The sequence below is a fragment of the Paralichthys olivaceus genome, chromosome 17 (assembly GCF_024713975.1).
Source record: "Paralichthys olivaceus isolate ysfri-2021 chromosome 17, ASM2471397v2, whole genome shotgun sequence".
NCBI lineage: Eukaryota > Metazoa > Chordata > Actinopteri > Pleuronectiformes > Paralichthyidae > Paralichthys > Paralichthys olivaceus.
In genome coordinates, this window is record NC_091109.1 from 530,546 (window position 1) to 554,813 (window position 24,268).

Below are 24,268 nucleotides of genomic sequence, written 5' to 3' on the forward strand. Positions count from 1 at the left end.
GTGAACACACTACTGACATATCATCACTTTATGGTGTAGGCCACTTTTAAACAGTTGTCTATTCCAGGGGTCACAAAGCATCACTCAATTGAAATGTAGAGTTTTGTGGTTGGTTTGATTCCCTGCTCCGCCCGCCCACTTTTCCTTGAGCAAGACACTGAGACCTTAATTGCTCCCAATGTGTGCGAAAGGGAAAAGTCGGCCTTTGAAAAAGGTTTGTCTGCTCAGTGATTTTTACGTTTAAGTGTTGAAAGTTGCTTAGTGTAGCTTTAATCATAAAACTTTAAGCACACAGATAAATCCCACATCGGTGCTCTTTCTGTGGGACAATGGCTGGTTTATTAACCTGTCACAGAAGCACACACACGCACACACACGCACACACCAGAGCTAAATGTGCACCCAGATACAGCCCTTGGGCCCCTGCCAGAGCCTCGGCCGTGTCCTGCCCATCTCTCCCCGACCACGACTAAGGTTAAGAAATGGCATATTGGTTTGAAGTGAACAGCTTGATTGGCCGTCGGAGAGGCGGGACTCCCCGTGAGTCCCGACGCAGCGAAGCGTGACGACATGCTCTCTTGTTTGACAGGGGAAACGTGAATACTGAATGTAAAGAAATAAAAGAAGAGAGCTTATAGAGCATTAACTTGAGTGTCAGTGGGGAAATCCTGCAGGTTTTCATAGCAGCATTGTTACGAAGTCTCTTTTGGTTTATATACGTTTCTTGATGATACCCCCCGCTCCCAGAAAAGGTAATTGAGAGAAATATTAGAAAGTGTCCACTCAGTTACCTTCGTCTTCATCTTCATTTAGTTACCTTTCAAGAAGAGCTGCCTTGGGGAAATAAAAATTTATGCTGCTGAAAATGCTCTGCTGGTTTCCTGTAAAAACCAAGATCCTGTAGTGTCATTAACTTTTAACACAGCGGCACCGTTTATAAACTCACCACTGACTTATTTCATTTGAAAATACAGTATATATTGGATTTGTGGTGATGGCTAATGCACAGTCATTTCTGCCACTATTTCATTCGGTATTTAGCATCCAGCAGAAAAATGAACTGGTCCAGAATCAGTTGAAGTTCGAACACCTGCCTGTGGGCGTTCAATGATCTGTTAACAAAGTTTGCATTAACACTCAAACCCTTCGATGAGTCGTCTCAACTGAGACATTGCGACCCAGATGCCAATTACTACAAGAGCAGGCATTTACTTAAGTGACGTTCAAACAGCACGTCGGCCCCATAAAGACCCAATTACTCCCATATCATGTTTCTTCAGAGCTCACACTTTCACAGCCTCAGCCGCTGACGTGTTTTTCATTAAGCTAAGTGGATTCTTTAAATCCCGATGTTTATATTTCAAAAGCTTTAATAGGTTATAATTGCTGACTGTAAGTGGTCGGTGTTCTCTCGCAGTCCATTGTGCTAACCAGAGTTAATCTCTAGGACCTGGACTACATGTACATGTACACTCTGCACACAGGGAGGCGATGAAACATGAGAGACGTCATCAGGCAGTACCAGTGGTGTTCAGTGGTTCAGGATTTTTATTTGGATCTGCATCAAATTACACAAACTCAGTCATCAGTGTCCATAATATTCCTGGCTTCCTGAAATATTCCCTGGGAAATCAATGCAAATGAAAAAGAAAAGTCTCACAATGTTAAAGACAGTTAAAGAAATCAATAAGGACACAGTTTCTCCCTGACTCATACCTCATCCTTCCTCCAAAATTTAGTGGGAATCTGTCCAGTGTTTTCTGCGTAATCCTGCTGAATATCAAGCGAACAAATGCCCGTGAAAACATTTCCTCCTTGGCAGAGGCAATAATGTCGGTTACACAGTAGTTTGCAAACATTAGCCACCACAGGCTACTGGCCATAATATGGTTGCTTCAGTGAACTGGACTGAGTCTGAGAGCATTTTAGTGCTGAATTTGTTCTTGTTCTTTCTAAGAGGAGAAGGATCGTGTTATTTCTGTCCCTTTGATAATCGTCCTTTTTAAATGAATTTACATTCCACAGGTGTTAAATACCGTGTCCGCCCTCAGTGCTGGCTGTGAAAGGGACCACATTGTTTTGTGTTAACCATTTTCTTTTAACATATTGTCAATACCAAGCGTCTTACAGAATATAGACACCGGCGTTTGCACCCCGGCCCTGGATTGAGCGTTGTGGGATGAGCGCTGCACTTCTTTCCCTGCACGTTACTAATTAGTCCCATTTGCAGCACAAGCCTGGGCCACAGCAGAGAGTGACTTTGACAAAGTGCCTGAGCTGAAATACACTCTAAGCTGCACACTGCAATACTGCACTGGCGATTAAGTGGCAGAGGGCTAATGGTCAGAGGGGGAGGAGAACGCGTCCGACCCAGTGTTGGTGGGTAGCATCCTGGCTCTCTCTCGCCTTTACTCCGGTTCTTAATCCCAAATTGAATCTACAAGGTGCCCTTGGGAAAAGTACTTAATCCTGAATAGCTCCAGTAACTTCCGAGCAATGCATACCGTCTGCAAAAATACATGTTGCAGCGCCTAAAGGTGTTCGGTTAAGACAGCATGTTGTAATATATATTGATTGATAGCGTGTCGTTTGGTTTGAAGGTGAAGCAGAAATGGTAATGCTGTTGAGGACTGCGTTCTAATTGATGGCAGGCTCAAGGAGGTTTGAACAGCTGCTTCCAGCTCCGTGCATCTCGGCGATGTGGCGAGTCCTCTTAGAGACAATCATGCCACGCACGGTAACGCTGCGGAGCGTGCACGCTCATAAACCTCAACGGCAGGAATAACAAAGTAAGAATTTAGTTGGTTACCTAAGTGAGAGTATTGATTACATTCTGAAGGGGGCGTGTTTAGGATGTGACACGGCTTGCCTCTCAAAACGACAGGAGAATCTGACAGGTGCTCAGGTGATGGAGGGATGAACTGACGGAGCCTTGTCTGGACTTGAGAATCTAATTAAACTGGAAAATCTTGAATAATAAAGGAAAAGGCCATGGAACAATCACTGTGTACTCAATAGACGCCTCCGGCTAGTTACGTGACATTTCTTGTGAAAGACTTTTTGAGGCACAGAGGCGAGCGGTCGGCTGTGATCAGCATGTGATTAAGATATTAGCGTGGCCTTTTTAGAATCACGTGTGCTTTTCTTTGCCTTCATTTTTGAAGCTGTGTGTCGTCGGGGGGGCCGTGTGCGAGACGCTGTTGTTGTGGCGCCTGCACTAAATCGAGAGCATTACAGCTGAAGGCTAGATATAAATCTGGCTGCCTCCTGCTGTTCAGACAGGTAATATAGAGAGGAGGGCGCAATTTTTTTCATTCTAATCACAAACACAACAGGCTCGTATATATATGTGCACCGACGAACAAGCTTCCTTTCAACTTAATATTACAAATTAATGCTGTTTATGTTCAATATGCTGGTTGAATTACATCTTTCCTGTAGCACCATGGGGTCCTTTCATATATCTAGGTAGGTATATACCAATCATCTCTGTACACGCACATATGTACACATTTATAGATCGTCACACCCCCATAATGTGCAGTGTGGTGACTGATGTGACCCGTGATTAGAGCGTGATCCTTTGAATGTCACTGGGTAATAAACCACCTGTGCCGGAGGTTTTATTCCCTGTTTGTGTGGCCTGTTTTTGTGTTATGGGATCTATTCCTTGTAAGTGGACCGCCTGAGGCTCCAGCAAATCACCCGCCGCACCCTTCACGTTTGAGCGTTCATCACCTTCATCAGCACCTCTCATAGCTGCACGCAGAGCCAGAGGGTTCCTCCCAATGTCTGCACTCTTTATTTCGTGTTCCCTGAGACAAATGTCAACTATCTGGGCTTTAGCAGGGAGCGTGGCCCACCCGTCTGCCGCCAGTGTTGTGGAGACAGCTAGATAAATGCATGGCTACAATGCGTCTGGCTTGCACCGGAGGCGAGGAGTCACAGCGCAGAGGCGAGGCTGCGCCGTTACACCGACAGAAGGATTTTAATCATCGCCTCTCCCCAGGAATGACACCAGCGCCGCACGGGGTAACAGAGATAGAGAGCGAGGGGGCTGGCACCCAGCAGACAAACAACAGCCTTGTAACATCGCCGGGTGGATTAGCAGCAGCGCTCTGTGAGAAGTGTGCGCTCCTGGCCAGACGGGAAGAGAAACATGTCGCTGTTTTTCCTCTTTTCTTTGTGTTTTTTTTGTCTGTGCTAGAATCAGGATTCATGGCATCATTAACCACAACCAATATCTCTCAGGCGCCAACACACCAAGCAGATATTAAATAAGTATATCAGTTGTGTGTGAAGCCAATCTATGGGTTAGTAAGAGCAAGTCTTTGTCTCACTGCCGGCTGCACAGACTTGACATCTTTCTATTTCACCTTTTAGGAGCCATGCTTTGCCGCTGTCATTATAATCCAACCATTACCCAGCTTCCTCCTCAGCCTTTACTTCCCCCGAATGTTAAATGAAGCCTCTTTCAAGACTAGACATCCATGCTCCGTCCCCCTGGTGATGTTGCATGGAGTAGAGAACAGAAAAGTTTTGTTCTGTTTGTGTCTACCAAGCATTAAGGGAGCCTTGGCCGACCGACGGCTTGATGTAACCTTTCAGATGCAACGTGGTAAACAGGGTTCACAGGTGTCACAGCAGCAGGCACCAGGGCAGTGGTGGTGCTCTTTAATTGGCTATAAGCTTGCACCGTGGAGGAAGAAACAGAGAAGTGATGAATGGATGTATGAAGGAAGGATGTCAGGGATAAATGGAGAAGACGGGCAAATATCCACCGACAGATGCCTGAAGTCTCTGCATTTTCGAATCGTGACATGTTTTGACTTTGTCGGCCGCCGTGTTTTCCCTCTGCTGCGTGAGAATGTCCCCGCTGTTCGTTATTTGATGCAGGACTGAAATGGCGTGTCTGGTAGGGCAACAGTGAAAGATTATTGCTTTATTGACCACAGCCGTCCCATTGGCGGGGACTTTAGATAAAAGAAGTGGACAGCTCACTGTAATTCAGCTAACTGAGCCATTTAGTTAAAGCATTAACAGTTTTCAGCCAGAGGGGCTGTAATGACATTAATAAAAGATGGCAGAGAGAGAAAATGAAGCACCATAATGGAATTGTTTGTTTTCAAGTACAGTGAGATTGACGGTCAGGAGGCGTCCTTATTTTTCTCCAGACGTCTTTTTTTTAATTTGTTTGTTCTTTTGTTCCTGGATTTAATTGTTAATTCTATGTGTGTGTCTGTGTTTTCCAAGTATTACTAATGTTGTGGGGACCTAAATCTGTTTACACAGTCACACTATGGGGACTTGTCTTCCTTATGGGGACAAAAAGCAAGTCCCCATAACTTAAATAAACGATACTGGTGATCAAGATGCTCTGGGAGGGGTCATGTCGTTCATCTTTATTTAAAGTCAATGGTCCTGGGTTAGTAGATCAGCTGAAAATCATGTCATCGTTGGGGGATGATTGGTCGGGCAACATTCCATGATATGAAGAGTCATTAGAGGTTTTCAAAAATGTTGATAAATGCGGCTTCGAGTGAAAACAAGGTATAAATCTAATTTATATAAGAATCCAAACGTTTGTGGTTATTCTCTGTCCTCGTCAAGGCCGCAGCAGATAGAGAATTCTTCAGCACACGTTACTACAAATTAAGTACAGTGGGGGGGGGGGGTTTGATTCGTTTCTTGTGAGATGGACCTCAATTACACGTCAAATTTCTGTTTAATTTAAAGGATCGCGAGAAATTCTTCAGGTGCAAACTGGAAGCAAGAGTTCCCCCCTTTTGATCTGCTCCATCAGGCTGTGAATACGATAAAGCCACGAAAAATGTTTCATTTATTCAGGAACCGTGTGCGGCGGCTTTGTGAGGCTTTTAATGAGTAATCTTCCGTGTTCTGTGGGAATCTTTAATAAGTGCCATTTAATGAATGAAACACATTGTGTGGCAAGTCATTAACTTTGAAAGCAACAGTGATTGCTTTTGAAGGATTAGGGAATTTTTCTTTGCATTTAAATGCGCCGCGTTAATTTTTCCTGGAATTATCATGTTTGTAGTCGAGAGATAAAGTCGAGATTCAAAAGAAAAGTCATTAATGAAAAGATTTCCCCGACAAGCGTTTTTAGTATTTTGTGCATGTGTACGAAAACACGGCTGAACGCTGGCTGGTATATTCGGCAGCTCAGGTAGAGACAGCTCCAGACAAATGCCAGTCATTTGATGTCAGCGTTGTCACATCTCTGATCCTCCTCTGATACAGATCAACCCTGACAGGGGGACTGACAGATGATACCTCGCTTGGCGGCTAAAATATCCTCCTGCTTGTGCTCTTTTCTCTGACATTAACTTCACATTAACCTCATCATATGTCAGATTGCTAAACTGAGTGGAGTGACGGCACATTTCAGGCCACACCAGTCACGATTCATTGCTTCTGTGTAAATAGACCACCAGCCATTATGGACACTCCCCATTAACCTCGAGTCGTGTTTTCTTGTAATTGCTACTTGAGGGGTCGGAGCAAACAGGATGTTCCTGGTCAGAATTCATATTTCTCGACAGGAATAATCTTCCAGAACTTACTACTGGTCATTTCAGGGGATTTCTTCAAATTATGACCAGTTGTCAGCTGGACTAGAAAAATTACCGTTTAGATTTCAGTGGTCAAAGTTTTGGATCGTAAATGTTAGTTGACTGACTCTGGCTGATGAAGGCGCACAACCACAGGGTGATAATACTAGTTGTTTGATCCTGTTCTAGATATTCTCTGTTATGCTTTAGTATTAGGAACCAACAGTGAGCTGGAGACATTTAAAGCTCTGTGGGGAATAAAACTTCAGACAACAATGAGTGATAGAAGTTAAACTAGCAAAATGCATATGAAAACAAGAGGAACATGACATATTTATGAAACATTTTTTTTTCCTTTGGACCCCAGGCGGTGCCTCTGCAGTTGACAGTGGATTTGTTAAAGCTTGGAACTATAGATATTACTATTTGACTAAAAACAAAAAGAAACAGTACAGATCTCTGTGAGCTGGTTGGTGTATTAATGGAGGTATGTCTGACAAATAAAAATGTTTTAAAACCCCTAAAGCATCTTCTCCCTTCCTGTGCATTTCTACTCAGGGGTCATCAGAACAGCTCTGTCTAACATGGACCGGGAAACGAGGGACCAGTACGTGCTCGTCATCCAGGCCAAAGACATGGTCGGCCAGATGGGAGGCCTCTCCGGCACCACCTCTGTCACCGTCACGCTCACGGACGTCAACGACAACCCGCCTCGGTTCACTCACAGTAAGTCTCCAGCCCCGATTGTCCCTGTAGTGTCAATTAAACTCGTCATTTTTAACAGCTGCTCAGCATCAGAATAAAAACCAGCAGCTTATTGCTTCATTTGCAGTGTTTTTGTTTTGGTTCCAGCTGAACGGGCCTTTAAAGAGTGAAAAACACTTGAACCCAGAGAAGCAAACGAGGGCAGACTACAATGAATTCACAGAGAGGACTCGGCTGTTATGTTCTGCCCTCAAAAAGAAGTCGTTGGAAAATATTATTGTCTCTGTAACAACACTGTAGTGTAATTTTTCTTGTAATCTGTGATAGAATAAAGCTAAACAGAAAATACTCATTACAGAAGCAAAACTCATTAAGTCCTCGTCATTAAGGAGGATATGTGCATGTTCCTAATCCCATTCCCCATTCATCTCTGTAACTTCCCTGGATTTGTGTTTTCGACTTTGCGTCTGGACTTTTTTACGACCAAATTAAAAAACTGCCGTCCTGCAAGGTGTGCACCGCCCTGCTTTGCTCTTCATCAGAGCCGGGGCTGCTTCGGCCTTGGATACCAGGATCAATCAGGCTCCGTTTTTTGTTGTCAGCCTATTTCACGGGCAGCTAATGGGTTCCAGGCCGAGCTTTAGGATTCAAAGGCATGCAGTGCTTCTCATGATAATCCGAAGCGCCGGCAATCGGTTTACTGCTGATAGCCCGACCACTGTCTGGGTGTTGCACTCACCGCTGGACTGCCATGAAGCCAAGTCAATTTGCCGGCCCCCGGGAGGCAAGACAGGTTCAAGTTCGCACAACAAGTCGTCAATGCCATTTTAACCTAGTGTTGTCACTCTGCAAAGAAGTTCTGGGTTTGGCTCCTGCTGTCGTGCTCGCGGGGTCATGGGTCAGAATCGATAGACCATTATGGAGCATCAGAGCTGATAGAGTCCAGGAGCAAGAGCTAGTCCTCTGAAGAAATGAGGGGAGAGCAGCCAAGGTTAGAGATGCAGGAGAGGACAGGCTGAGGGTGTGTGTGTGTGCGCAGGGGCAAAACGGAGGGAGGAAAGCAATTTTTTGGTCTTTTAAAGAGCTGCTATTCCACGGCAAATTAAAAAGCCATTATAAAGATTACATGGCGGCAAACAATGTCAGGCAGATTAGCATTTAGACAGTGGCTGAGGGAGACACTGTGAGGAACACAGAAAGGTCTGGTAATGAGCTCTACCATGGTGATTGGGAGATTATGATTATGAATATGATTCCCGTCTTTATTCTTACTAGAGTACTTTAAATCCCAAGGGTCAGACAAAAGCTCTGGAAACACAATGGAGAGGTTCGGAGTAATAGAATCTTCGAGTGGACATTTCATCCGAAAGGATCTAACTGTGACTCCTGGTAATTTTCTTTCTCACATTTTCTTTTTTTTTGCGGTTGAAGGGATAACCCATTACATCCAGACTGCATTGCTGAAGCTCTGCAGCTGATTCCATCCTTAAAAGTTGCAGAAATAGGAGTTCTCCATTGCATTCCCCACTGCCTGTACTGCAGTATGAAGTGAAGGCAAAGCACTTTATCCCACGTGTGTCACTGCTGAAACCCGCTCGTGTTATGCAACATGAATTTGAGAAGCCACGCGAACAAATCAAAGCTGAAAGGGTGTAAAAGAGAATCTGAGCCACCTGAAGGGAGCTGGTAGTGAAATAAGCACATCCATTACCAACATCCGCTCCTGTCCATTCTTTTTCAGAGAGCTATCAGTACTCGGTGGCGGAGTCACTGCCGGTGCAATCTGTGGTGGCGAGAATCAAGGCGGTGGATGCAGACATAGGCCCCAACTCGGAGATGGACTACCGGATCATGGACGGAGACGGGCCCGGCACGTTCAACATAACAACAGATGATGACACGCAGGAGGGGGTGATCGTCCTGCTAAAGGTGAGGCACAAACTGCTTTTCATGAAATAGCAGAAATACTGAGTCAGACTGTGAATGGTGAATTTGTGAGGAGCTGAAACCTTTGTACCGTGACTCTCTGCCTGTAAATGGTTCCGAAGCCTCTTTTCTGCAAGTCAGTGAGATGTAGGGAAAAATGTTCAGGCTGTTGGATAGAGCCCTGTACGGAGCAGCGGCTATGACATTGAATGTTACTAGAAATGTAGATTGAAGCAGTGTGCTGACTATTAACTATGAACATGTGTATCCATGGCTGGGGAATAAAACAATTTGAATACTTATTGAATTATAGAGTTCATCAACAAGCAATCAGCAAAATGACATAAGGTCAATATATATATATCAGTGTGTATTGATATGTTGCCTTAACATTGTGCAAACACACAAAGAAGAGTTTAAAACCACAACCTTCACTCCGGAGAAAAAATAAAATAATAATCTGACATTTATTGTAATAATTATTTTTATCAGATGATGAAAAAGTGTTTTTTCGTGTCATGACTTACATACTGACACTGAAAAATAACGTACTTCACCTATAAATTAATATATCTTGACTTTTCATGGGATTTAAAGATAACTCCTGCTATATGTTGTTTTACGTGTCATTATCAAATCCGATGAAAAGCCAGAAACCGACAATGAATTGATCGCACTAACTAATATTCCCTGTGCACCTAAAACCTAATATACTGTGGCTTAATCTTCTGAGCCGTGAACATCCTTTGTTGTCCAGAAACTATTAAAAAGACATCAGCGAGCCACACAGGTCCTCTCTCTGACATTTAACTGTATTACTCTGATCATGGGCTCTGGAGTTTTTGTCCCAAATACACTATTCTACTGCTGGAAGTTCACACAGGAGCAAACTGATCAATTCACAGCTGAAAGTGGTTTCCGACAAATATACTATGTTGTAAGAAATCAGCATTAACCAGCTATTTCAGAAGTGAAACTAGAATGGCACTGGGATACAGATACCTCCACCAAGGCTCAACAGCCCCCAAATGAAACCACATTTAAATTCACTAGATCTGCACACACTCATGGATATCAGTCGCCTAAATACATCTGATTAAAAAAAAAAGAAAAATCTAGAGCCATGAATTATTCTCTGAGAAATCAATGAAAAATATTGAGAAACTCCTTATCTTCCGTTTCCCACAGAATTAATTCAACCTCTGGTGGTACTGAGGCTGCACCAGATTCTAAGTGACAGGTACACAGACTGAAGAGTGAAAGACAAGTTCTGGCATGAGAGAGAGAGAACTGCTGGTCGTAACATTCCACATCATTAATGGAAAACACTGAGTCCAGTGATGTTTTCATCTTAAAAACTGTAGTATTGAGCCGAATTTAACAGAATTATTAGTTTCCTGGATACAGGAAATGAGACATTATCGTTAAAGTAATTTCTTAAAATCATAAATTATCAAAAAAATCATTGCAACTGCAAATGTTTCCAGATGCGGTGAGATCTGTGAGCTCCAGGCTGCATATTGCTTGTTTACTGGAGTATATTAGTGGAGCTGCCTCTCCTAGTTTCCCTCTCGCCTCTTCCTCTGTCTCACTGTGTTTCAAAGTGTCTCCTGCACCTTTGGATTAAGTGATGATCACTAATGCCAAATCAACAGTGACCATCTCCAACAGCTTTGATAGAAGTAGTGCGGTCACTGGAAGGGTTCAGGCACCCGAGCTCCGAGCACGCCGCTATCTACAGAACCAACAGACAGCGCAGAGATCACAGCGGTGATTGATGACGGGAACAGAGAGACTGTAATACTCCTCTCACCAAGGGAACCGAGATGCTATAAATAATGTCATTGACATCCACCCACATAAATAAATAAAACTTCTCAAGTTAAATGTGTAACAAAGCCACTGATTCATTTATACAGGAAATTTGTTGCACATTCTTGCCTCACTTTCAGATGCTTCGGAGCTCGTACTTCACATTCGCAGGGTGTCAGAGGATGGTCTCCACAGGCCACGTGGATGTGACAGTACGTCGCTGCGGCTCTCTTGTGAGAGAGAGTGAGAGCGAGAGACATTGTCGGGCACTAGCAGATCGCGTCAGATGGGCCAATTTGAGCCCTTGTTTGTTTTGCAGCAATCTCAGACAATTACAACATCGGGGAGAGAGTCGCTGACAATGAAAGTGTCAAATCAATGGTGTCCTGAAGTATATTATGTGTTGCAATGGGGAGTTCGATAATCCAGACAAAATGACAAAATGTCTCAAAAGCGTTCATTTCACAACACTTTTCACAATATGCTGTGCTGCTCTTAAAATCAATATAATTGCTGTCAGGGCACAAACTATAACACATCAGAAGACTTTGTTTGAGTCATTTGAAACTGTAATGGGTGTTTAGAGTCTACAGCCTTAATTGAGGTCAATATCTCATCTTTCTATGGATGATGCACTGGTTTATATACTGGCGAAAAAAACAAAACACTGAATATACAGGCCTGTATACTTGGGTCCATTGACTTTGCAGTAGATTAATTGCTAATCTTGGTATAAAAGTGGTAATATATACATATATACCTCGGCTGCCTGAAAATGTGGAGTGGCTACGTCTTTCGACTTCATAGCACGTCTCTTATTTTCAAAATGAAGATCATATTCTTCTTCTGTCTCCTCCAGCCTCTAGACTACGAAACAAAGAGCAGCTTCTCTTTGAGAGTCGAAGCCACAAACAGGAATATTGACTCCAACTTCTTGACCTTGGGCCCGTTCAGCGACACGACATCCGTCAAAGTGACGGTGGATGACGTGAACGAGCCGCCCGTCTTTTCCTCGCCGCTCAGCAAGATGGTGATTTCGGAGGACGCCAAAGTGGGCACCTCAATCGGGAGGGTCTCCGCCCACGATCCAGACACATCGAACAGCGCCATCAGGTACTGACGATTTACTCACATGCTATTCTTCAAACTTATATTCTGTCTGTTCGACCGGACAGCGGAGACTTTGAATGTTTTTCTAGTGCTGTGGAATAAATTCACTTAAAATTCAAAGTAAAGAAGTCTAATTAGTTAATCCAGTCAACTACTCCACATTATCTGCAATCACAAAGAATCTGAGGACCCTTGAAAAAGTCCCCGCGTGGCTTTCACAAAGACGGCGCCAGATGGTGGGAGGGCCAAGGAGTGCAGCATTTGCAAAAGTGAAATGCCATCTTGAACAAGAGAAGGGCATTCCTGCAGGAGGGTCAAGGCTCAACACTTGTGCTGTGGCATTTATTACTCAAAACAAGCACTCGCCTTGCCCATCTGTGCCGTGTCACACTCAAGATCCCACCTATTCTGCATTAATTGAATGCATATTGCACGGTATTCATGCTCGGTCTGTTTGGATTGTTAGTAATCTTAATCAGAAAATCAAATTACTGCACCATTGTAGCTGTAAATTGCCTCTTTTTGCTCCTGTGACTGTTATCAGCCGCGGCAATATATTGCACTACATCTGTTGAAATTAAAATTATTGTGGAACTAATGCAGCCACAAGAGTCAAATTACATTGCAATAATACCCTTTGGATGTAGGCTAATTGAAGTTGTAATTTTCTCTAGTTGCTGTGTATTGAAAGGGTTGGATCAGTGTTGTGTGCTGAGGGACAAGTAGACAGCCTTCACTTGCATTGAAATTGAATAGGGTTTCACTCTTGGTATGAAGTTCCTGTTGAATTCCTGAATTTCAAGTGCCACTTGAAACTTGAAATTCATTGATGGATTAAAGTCTGTAAATCATCAACAGAAGGTTTTGCAGGACGATGGAACAAAACTACAATCATCTTTCCTTGCACGCAGGAGAAAAATACTAGAGTGTCAGATCAATACCACTTTCCCAAAGCTACAATTAAAAGTGTAATGGTCGTGTGTTTGTGTCCAGGTACTCCATCGACAGGAACACGGACTTGGAGCGCTTCTTTAACGTGGACGCTCTGAGTGGGATCATCAGCACAGCCAAGCCTCTGGACCGGGAGGCCAACTCGGTCCATAACCTCACCATCTTCGCCATTGAGAGCCGTAAGTTTACTTGAAGCACTATTTTATTTTATTTCATAAATTTCATTTAAAAAAGAAATCTGCACACCAAGCAATACGTTCATGTCTTTGATGTCAAGGTTCTTTTAGCTTCGTCCTCAACTTAAAATGTTGTATAGAAATCAGCAAGTCGATTATAAAAATATTAAATACAAGTCAAGAAATCGGAGTTTTCATCAACTCACTCTAGAAATATGAAGACTGCCTCGTCTCTGTGTGATATCCAAACACCCATTGTTTAAAAAATGACGTTTTTTGAGCGGTGACTCTGCCGTGGGGGGGGTTAGCGGTTTAGTTTGTAACCTGTGTAAATACATGAAACCTCAGATCCTCTTCATAATATCCAAACCTTCCTCTGCTGTGGACAACACAATCGTTGGGGTCGCGTCGGGCTGTCGGGGAATGTTAATTCACGTACAGGGCGGTCGTTTTGACCTCCATGTCGCTTTGAGCCGCGGGGACGAGATGCTGACTAAGGGTGGGCGATCTCACCCACGGGTGAACTATGTTAATGTGATGTGAAGAAGTCCCACGTGTCTTCTTTTTTTTTTTTTTTCATCTCTCGATGCCTCCAAGGACGCGAGTGCCTCTCTCTCTCTCTCTCTCTCTCTCTCTCTCTCTCTCTCTCTCTCTCTCTCTCTCAGCATTCCTATCGTTTCACCACCGTCACGCAATCGACAACAATCATCTGCACACGATCTGCCGAGCAGTTCTCGACAGCTGCATCACATCAGTATAAGTTACAAAAGACAACCTGTCAGCTTGGCACTTCCTCTGCTTTCACATCTTCAGACTGAGCACAGAGTGAGAAAGGGTATTCATATTTTATTTTTTTTTCTCAAAACTTCTTTTCATCACTCTTGGCTTCAAAGACGTGTTTTTATTTACATCTAACGACACGTAGACACGCCGTGCGGTTGATTCCCGAGTGTGAGCTCTCGCCTGATATAGCAACAAAGAGATGGCAGCGTGTAATAATAGCCGTATAAAATGTCACGACAGTCCCTCACGCATGAGCTACTGGCTGCTGACACATTGTGACGCTCGGCCGATGTTTTCAGCCGGGAACATCTTGGAGTTCATGGACTGGCAGCAACATTCACTGCCCTGCACGCCTTATGACAGTATTTATAGTAAATGGGTTCTTTGTAACTCAAGAGGGTGCAGGGACTCTTTGGTTGAGGGATGTTGTGCATTTCAGCTGCAGTCACTCACATTTCATCCGCTCGGCCCAGACCACGCCAATGACAACAAGTCTGTGGCCCCAGGCTCCGCGCGTCCTTTTTATCACCATCAAATCAGCCGGGCCGAATGTCAGCGCGTCATCTCTGGCTGGCATGGAGGCGACGCCAGGCTAAATCATCATCTTGCACTCAGACGCAGCCATTTAGCCATCAGTGCATGTCAGGCAGACAGAGGCGTGAAGCCCACTGATTGCCCACGCAGCCTCCCCCCTCCCCCCCCCCGACAACAAGCTTGCATCGAGTGTAATCACTTTGGCTTCTCCAAAGCAAAGAGGACACCAGCTGCTAGAAGCACACGCTGCATATTTCATCACAGCAGCTCTTTTTTTTTTTTCCTCCTTTGTGATTAATAAAAAACATGAGAAAGATTAATATTCAATTATTTAGTCAAATGCATCAAGGATAAGTTGAGGGAAAATGACTGTGACATAAACGAGGTCTCTCTTCTCTCTTTCTCTTTTCAGAGGACCCGACCCAAATCGGAAAAGGCATCACTCTCATCACAGTCATGGACATAAATGATAACGCGCCGGTCTTTGCCATAGACTATGAAACTCTCCTCTGTGAAAACGCGATGCCAGGACAGGTAAGGCCCAGAAATGTCTCTGCAGTTGGTCCAGCTTGCCTTCGGTTTTTTTTCCCCACTCCCTTCCATCGCTTGAAGTTTGCTTCGCAGAGACAGCCCGCTGACTCTCAAAGCCATTAAAACTCTTTCTTGTTCCTCAAAACAAGTGCACTGTGCACATATCCTCACCACACCTCCAGGTCATCCCAGGGAAACAGCATCATTAGTATGAGACACATCCTTAAGATTTAATAGCAGGTATTGTAGGTGTTATTGTTCATTAGCGATGTTGCTCTCATTCCGTACTGTCAGAGCCAACTGAATTAATGACAGTGCTTGACTCTGCCTGCGGTCTTAATCCACAATAATATCACAGCGTAATGCGATATCTCATGCTGGGATGGAGGAGTGTTCTGCCACGGTTTGACTTTCCGTGCGGAAGCCCTTTGTAATTAGACCATCACCGCAGAAGGGCACAAGGGCAGAAAATGCATCACAATATCGTGAAGAGGGGAACGTGGGAGATTTCAGAGAATGGAGGTTTGGTGCAGGGAAAGAAGCTGTAGCCGTGCACCTCATATTCCCTGTGTTTAGCGTTTGGCCTCATTGTTGCTAAATGACTTGTGCGTCTGTGGCAGCGATTCGTCTGCTCTTGGCATTTGGAAAATACAATCAGAGGCGAGGGTAAAGGAGGCGTGTAGACCTGAATAAGTGCAATTGATCAGAATGATGCATTGTTTTGGAAATGGCTATTAGGCCCTTTTTAAATATGTTATTTGCATTCATATTTCGGAGTTTGCCACTGAGCTCGCGGTCGGATGAACAAAAATAGGAAATGATTCCATTTGCAAAACTGAAAGATAATATTTCATGTGTGCATTAGGTTTTTTTTCCCGCGTGTGCGTTTTGCTTGACCACAGTGTGGCTGTTCTTTCATTGAGGTTATTCTGAAGTCATTGTTTGCTGTGTTGACTTTTTTTTTTAGCAATGATAATTGTTAGTCTCATTTTAGTTTTGTTAAAATCACAAAATAGCAAAGTTGCACCATCTACAATTCCAACTACCTCGAGGTATCTTGATATTGCTAATTTTAAATTGAATTCATCACAGTTAAGCCTGGGGGCAGCATTTTGTGGATTAAGCATCAACTCTACTATATTAGTAGTTACTGAAGAATGAAGCTGAAGAGCTGAATGTCTATTTTCGGTTGAAGATCCCTCCACTTATCCTCAGAAGACTGTCGCTCAGTGACACTGAATTTAAGGCAACACAAGCAACTATCAATCGCTCATCAATACGCCCTGACTTTCACATTCAGCAGATACTTTGCACATTTTTCCGCACTAGCGCCTGATAAATTATGGCACGGAGACTATGACAATACTGAAACAAAGTCATTCCCCAGCAATCAAAGCGGCCCCCAGGACACAGTAACAGCCTTGGCCAATGACAGCATCATCAGCAGGAAAAGGTACAGCAAATCTGTAATTACTCAGCTGAAGCAGACAGATTGCTTATTCAATGCCAACCATAGCTGAGCTATGAGCGCCCCCCCCCCCCCATCAAGTGTAGCTAGGAGCTACTCTGCTGTAAAGTGCGGAGCCGGTGGTGACGGAGACCTGTATCTTCATCCACCCAGCGAGCTGACGAGCTGCATTCAAATTCCATATTGTCTAAAGTGGTGCAGTCATAAATGTGCCTGCTGGAGCTCAAAGCCTGTGTGTGTGTGTGTGTGTGGAAAGATTTGTATCTAAGTTGAGGTTAAACTTGAGTGAAATAATTTGATAAATGCATTTTTACGAAGCCTGCTATCTCACAAGTTAGCTTTACAGTCAGTTATAAAAAAGTAGTTGAAAAAAAATATAGGCAGGTTTATTACAAAGGTAATTTTTAAGTGAAAAGAGGCAGATTTTAAGGAATAAAATCATTAATTGTCGATTTAAATTCTTGCCTGTGACCTTTCTAATGGTTTTTACATGTGAAATTGAAATGAACCGATTTCCATAAAAATTCTGAAACTTAAAAATATCAATATGCAAATGTGTTATAAAAAAAAGAAATATGGTTCAAAACGTAATGAGTAAAATTTTATTACATATTCAAACAAAAAAAAATAAATATGAGAGAAATTCATCAAATATATTTTTTCACAAAATATGATATTGGATATTCTGTGTTATATTAATTTGACATTATAATTTATGTAAAACCCAATAGTTTACATGGATAAATGAATACACTGACCTTTTGTATTCACATGTGATTTCTGACATTTAATCTATAAAATGCCTGAAACTCATTGAAACTTTGAAATAAAAACTTATTGTAAAGATTGGGACATAAAATTCTGTTTGAGTAAAGTCTAGAATATATTTCACATCTGTTTAACTTATAGTGTTACTTTTTTTTTTCACTAATTCTACTTTCTACACAGTCGCAGTTTCTAGTCTAATACAGTCGTCTGTTGGGGCAACAGTGAAGTGTACCGGTGGGACATTGTGCTTTCAGACTGAATAATGAAGACAGGCGAAATGAAATGTAAATGAAAATTTCACGATGAAATTTACACCCGAAAAATACACACAGAGCAAAAAGGGGAAGAGGGAGGTTGACATTTGAAAGTGAAAACACCGTTTGAATCCCAACGAGGTGTCGGCTGTCTGTTAGCAGACTTGTTAGCTGTCGGATGTGCGCTCCACCACCCACCTCCTGATTCCTGATTAATTAAAATGCTCCTGTTGTGTGCTTTATGTCTGGTCGGAGAACACCGAACTGGCGGCTGTACTCGCTGCCTCTCCTGCCCTGGAAGCTTTGCTAAAAATTCTGCGACCACCCGCCGGCTGTCACGCCCATTGACTTATTCACAGCTGCGACAAAGATGAAATAATATTTGCCAGTTGGGATCCGAGTTGACTCTGTGGATCGGTAGGACAGATTAACAGGGAGCGCACGGATGGAACAACCTGCCATTTTTCAGGCCTAATTAAGGCCGTCTCGTGGCACCGGCTCTCTCTAGAGATGCCACTTGTTACGGATCATCCGTGCGTCTGTCTACTGCCATAATATTAACTGATATTATGATGGGGTGGAGGGGGCAGGGGCAGTGGGAATGGTGTGGTGGGTCATGTTGTACAATCACTTCAGTGTAACCATTACATACATGAGTGGACTTGGCATTCTGCTGCCCCCATCTGCTCCGCCAGCGTCCCCACGGAGGCTCAGCTTCCCCGAGACGCGCGTGAATGCCGGTGAGCCGAGAGCGCCGGGTTTTCTGAGTGAGAGAGGTGAAGCGGGGACAAAGACAAAGGTGCATGCCATTGTTCTAAAAGCAACAGGAATTTTTCTGTAGTTTCATTAGACTCATTTGCCGTGGTGGACAGCAGTTAGAGCTTCAGCGGCGCCTGTGAGACTCGGCTCACAGAGGCAATTAAGGTGCGAAGCCCTCGGTTCCTGATCGCTGCAATTTGCGTCAGACATCGCGCTCCTGCTGTGAGTCATAACTCAGTCCAGTCTGAACCCACGGACGTGATACACATAGTTTTAGATATAATGGGATCAAATTATCTGTGATGTCTAACTGTGAATAAACATCCATACATTTGAATTTATAGACAAAAGATTGTCCTTATGGCTCCAGAACTCCCCTGAGGATAATGATGTTTTTAAAGATTTTCTTCACGACCACATTAATCCACTGGTAGTTGTTAACAGCTAATTTAGCCGGACTTTTAACGGAGGACAATTTGCCAAAGCGGGACAACTTCTGCCAACTACCTGTTTTCCACTTCCCCAAATATAATGAGAACTGTTGTGAGGTCTGCTCTGAATAAACTTGAATATAAGTGTGAAAACCCCTCGAAGATAAGGAATATTTATAAATGTCAAAAATAGCCTTTCATGCTAAATACTATGAAACATGTATTTTTTAAATCACTAGGAATCAGAATGTCCTGACAGCGTACTTTTTGAAAGACTGGATAATTGAATTGAAATATAGATATTTGAAAACCTGTCAACGACACAAACATCAAATCATCTTAACTTGCAGCGGAGGAAGCTGGGTGTTTGAAAACCTCTGGTCATGAACGTTTCTTTCTCCCCCGTTCAAAACCACTTCACCTGCCACTTCTTACACGACCGCTCCGAGTGTCACATCGATCACTTCAATAAAAAACCCGTCCTCACCCCTCCGGCTGAATAAACATCCATAAATCTGCTTTCAGAACTTCCCTGAGTTTCATCACATTTTTAAGATTCATCTAGAATCAAAGTAATCCAGTGATATTTGTCTGTACACCCACATGTGCGCTGCAAACATAACACGCTAAAAGCTCATTCAGCAAACTTATTTATTATATCTCTGCTATTTCTCCCCTTCCTGATCAAAAGGACAGTAATTACCACCTCTTATCCGCTGCCTCACATCAATCACACAGACAACAGAACTCACATCTTCACACCAGCAGTCGTTGTTCGAGGTGTTTCATCAAGATGGGAGATATAAACAGATATGTCAAAGTGCAAGGGACGAGGTAAACATCCATCTGAGCTATAAAAAGATGGAACACGGGGGCAAGAATTAATCTCCGATCTCGCCGGGACGTCACTTCAGCCTCAGCACTTCCGGCGCGTCGGGATCACGCCAACGGACGTGAGTCTCAGCGAAAGATTCAGACAATCGACGATGAAACGAGAGTCGGCTTTGGAAACGGATGACAAGATATTGAAAAGTTGACATTTGTTGAATGGCTCAGATTGATTTCCATTAGAATTTATTTTTGTATGTGTGTGTGTGTGTGTGTGTGTATGTGGCATGTGTGAGCGGGTGCTGATGCTAAGTGATTCGGGTGTCACGTCTGGGGTGTCGATGTCTTAGGAAGCCGCAGCGGTGAGTGAGAGGTGTGAAAACTGCGGGGCCGCCATTTCCTCTGTCAAATCCAACCCCTGGTGACAGCTGTCACGTCGCCATGGCAACGAGCGCCACCTTTTGCAGTACTTTTTTTTTTTATACTCTGGGTTCAACTTTCAAGTGTCTGCCGCGATCAGATTGTGTGACTCATCTACCGGCCGGGCTTTACGAGGCTTAAGTGAGAGACTCATATCCTGTTCACAATAATCAATGATAACTACACCTTACACATCACTATAGCGACTAGACTTTACATTGTGAGAGAACTGGTCGAGTCCTGTCAGTTTCAATTTATCCACAGAGGAAGTTTATTTCACGGCAGAGACTCAGCGATTCTGCACCACGAGCAGGAACTCAGTGACGGTGGAATGGATTTTAACGTGTTTACTCTTCCGCCGTCAAACAGAGGAAAGTTTTATTCAAGCTTGTTATCGCTCCGATCTTTTAACTCACTCACACTAAAGCCTCAGTCTGGCCCGGCTTATTAGCAGACATTACTTCTTTCATTACAGCCACAAATTGAACGAATCCCAACGACTAGACTGGAGTCTTCAATCACTAAAGTTCAGACACTTTCAAGTCAAAAGGATTTTTTCTGGAGTTAAACTTCGGCTCATCTTCAGCTGGATATCATTTAATAAGATTGATGTTAATATAATACTTGCATTTTGGGCTGCTGCGGCTCAGGAGGCAAAGAGGGTTGGCGGTTCGATCCTGGGCTCCTCTGTTCAGGCAAGATATCTATAGGTTTGGATAAAACAAGCGTTGTATGAATGCGTGACTGTGACTTGTAGTGATAAGAACTTTGAATAGTGGATAAAACTGGAAAAGTTAATTCACGATTTTACTACAACTACTATTTACTGTGAAATATCTACTAAACATCTAAAGTGCAGTAATTTTAATTAAAGGTCCAACATCTGAAGAATGTGTAAATGTTTGTTATCTGAGGTCAGAAAACATTCAAATAAGAACAATAATGATAATAATCATCATCACAGCAATAATAATAAAAAAGAGTTTTATCGTCACCTTTCAGATACTTGACTTTTTATTTCAGTTGGTATTTTATAACTATTGATATTCAATAGCCAGACCTTTCCTTCATTCAATAGAATATAACAAAGTTGTCATTTTATTAGTGTGGAAGTAATTAGATAAAGTTCTTGTGTGTGAATGTTGATGATGAACATTAAGACTGATGCGTTTACCACAAATAGAAAAGTGTTGATGATTGTTAGTTCAGGTGTCGTCACATCGCGGTCATGTCTGTGCCTCTGTTGTTCTTCACTTCATTAGCAGAGGTACAGTCACCGTTCATCCACCGTGTTTGCTGATGTGTACGAGGTGAAACTTTCCATGTGCTAGTTTGGTAAAGTTTGTAAAGCTCATTGTAAGATATCTGTCTGCCGCTGCAAGATTCCAGAGCTGAGATATTTCTTTGTGAAATTGTCCAGTGGAGGCTGTTACGTGAGAACACAAATACCCGAGTCAGTTGCTCTGGACTACAGCAGCGGAATTCACAGCGAACAAGGCGGCGCGTCTTTGACGTTTCTTACATGCGACAGACGTGAAAGGAGACACGTAGAAGACGCGGACGACGGTGTCAACGTAGAAAGACACAATTTCAGTGTTTGGTGATAAAGGCCGATGCTGGTGTTGATGCGCTTTTAAACAAAAACAACGATTTTTCCCAATTTTCTACATATTTTCCCAGAGTTCACGTCTGCAAACGTAATCTATTCATTCATCTGTCCGACATCGTTGTTGTGCCGTATGTTTCTGGACAGTGGTTGGATTCCGACCATCTGTGGTCGTACGTTTAACAGGATTGGAAAAAATCTGCCCCACAATTATGTTAATTTGATTTTGTAGAACATTAATTTTATTGGTATGTTGCAAATGACTCTCACAGTGATTCTGAGTCCTCCCAGTTATTTAGTGATTTATAACGTCAGGACACAGAGCTTCGGACTTTTATTCCACCGAAGCACTGGTGCTCACGACAGAGGGTCATATTTAAATCGAATTACAACTCAACACATTCATATTTTTCCATCTTAACCGTATCACTGATAAGTGTTTGAAGTAATAAATAGAACGTCTACAGTAACAATGTGATATTTTATTGAAAAGGAAATGGCCACGAGCTGAAGTTGTGCTTTAACAGAAAGATCATTGAGTTAAATTGTGCTTTGTTTATAATGTGAAAGGCTGTATTGAATTGTATTGTCTCTCCAGCCTCTCCTGCAGAACGATTAGTATTCCTGCCTTCGAAATGCTGCTGGCAGAGTCGCTGCAATTCCATCAGTGCATCTGTCCCTGCATAGTTTATGCAACGTGCTGCTGCTGAGCTTTATGAGAGTTTCCGGCTGAGTCAGAAAACTTTTTCGATTTTCTTCCTGCAAGTGGCCACACAGAGAGCAACATGTATACATGCTCACATCCCCCATCCCACTCTGCATTGTGTTATCTCTCTCTCTACCTCACCCAGATGAACAAACACAATTGTTTCATCGCTAAAAGGTTGTTTCATTGTTTATCAGTTAAATAATTGGTTCAGTAGAAATCAACCTGTCACCCGGAGTCGTCAGCACAGGCCTCTAACCCTTTATTGAATTTCGGGGAGCCAACCCAGATAGCATACAGATGTGGGCCACCTCAGGCACTGATGCAACACTTGCCTGGACGAAATAGATGTGACCGTATAATTGCCAAAAACAAATTCGGGACACCTTTGGCACCTTTGGTTGACATGTGGTGTTGCTGCAGCTTGTGGCTCATGTCTTCATTAAACAATCAGGTGATTTCATACATGAAGCCTTTATTAGATCATTTGACCATTTCCAACAAGTACATAAACAAAACAACAAACCTGAAGTGAACTCGGTGATCTATATCCGCCAATGTTAAAGCAATACATTTTTAAAACTATCAAAAAAATATATCTATATTAAATCCATCCCCCTTTATTAGCGAGTTCTTCTTTGGGCCACACCCCACTTTTCTACCAAGTTTCAATAGAATTTGTGGCACGTTTCTATTTGTGCTAATTTAGATTCAGTTGTAGACTTTGGATGGAATTATTTTTAAATACCAGAATGCATCGCTGCTACGCTCTCTCTCTCTCCTTTCATCCGTCCGCTCATTATTGTCTCATCTTCTCACATGACAGACGCAGGTTTGCAGTGATGGCTGGTTTCTGAGTGAGAGCTTGTCCTCGAATAAAAATGGCCCTTTTAAGACTTAAGGAGCGACCTCCTGAGTGGTGCATTAAAACAGTCCTTGATTTGAGATAACGTAGGTTAAAACCATCTGCTTCTGAATTTGTGATTATTCATTCCTGCATAACATTACAGCAAGTGGGGCTAAGAGAGAATCTACAACCAGAGCCTGTGTCAAATAAGCAGTTTATGGTAGAATCACTTTTATTCCTTCAAACTGTTTAGATTCTTTGTGAATGTTCAGCAAAAACGCAGGTTTAACAAATGTCAGGTTAAGTTAAACAGATCCCATGTGATGTGCTGACTCTTGACTTAATCCAACAGGTGAAGTGGTTGTTCAAATGCAGGAAATTAGTTTTAGGTGACAAGTTATTTTTCCAAAAGATGGACGTCCACACGCCTTGATGTTAATTTGCAGCCCTCTTTTAAAACACGACCACGGTTATAAGTTGCTCAGATAAACAAAACATCACGTAGGAGGTCACAGGTCTTATTTAATATTAAATAATAGGAAACTAAAAGTCAGGTTCAGTAAAATAATAGAAGTAAAATCAGCTTCCAGATCATTCAGATATGGCTTTAATCAATACAGATATCACCTATAAATACTCAATACTTTACAGTACCAGTGTGTTTGTATGTCTGTTGTTTGCACATACTCCTCCTCCTTCACCAAAGCCACAAATAGAGACACCTTTGTCCTTTTATATCTGCTCTGATCTGACACGCAGCCATGTGTAAACTGAAAAAAAAACTCAATTCTGTGATTCATAGGCCTCCTCAGTCTTGCCTTCCGACAGGCACCAGTCTGCTGCGGCTGCTAATGTCTTTCAGCCAGGATTTATGTCTACATCCATGCCTCGCTCCTCCTGTCTCCTACTCAACCCATTAGAGAATTCCCCAGCAAAGGTTCTCTGGAACGCCTTGCATCAGAGCCACACTAATGAAAGGCATTATACATTACAAAGTGTTTGATTTAAGGATGATTTACAGTTCTTTCGCTCGGTGGCGAGGAACGGAAACCTTCCTGGAGATAAGCTCCGAAAGCCATCT

The 24,268-nt window shown here is 42.9% G+C and overlaps 1 protein-coding gene across 3 annotated transcripts in view; it reads left to right on the forward strand.

Annotated features, from left to right (window-relative positions):
• The window catches only part of cdh7a (cadherin 7a), a 104,719-nt gene that overhangs the window by 66,046 nt on the left and 14,405 nt on the right, over positions 1 to 24,268 (forward strand). For all 3 annotated transcript variants that reach the window (XM_069512941.1, XM_069512939.1, XM_069512940.1), the window contains 5 exons: positions 7,131 to 7,298; positions 9,019 to 9,206; positions 11,875 to 12,128; positions 13,119 to 13,255; positions 14,982 to 15,103. In XM_069512941.1, coding sequence (XP_069369042.1) covers positions 7,131 to 7,298; positions 9,019 to 9,206; positions 11,875 to 12,128; positions 13,119 to 13,255; positions 14,982 to 15,103 — 869 coding nt within the window. The remainder of the gene's footprint in view (positions 1 to 7,130; positions 7,299 to 9,018; positions 9,207 to 11,874; positions 12,129 to 13,118; positions 13,256 to 14,981; positions 15,104 to 24,268) is intronic.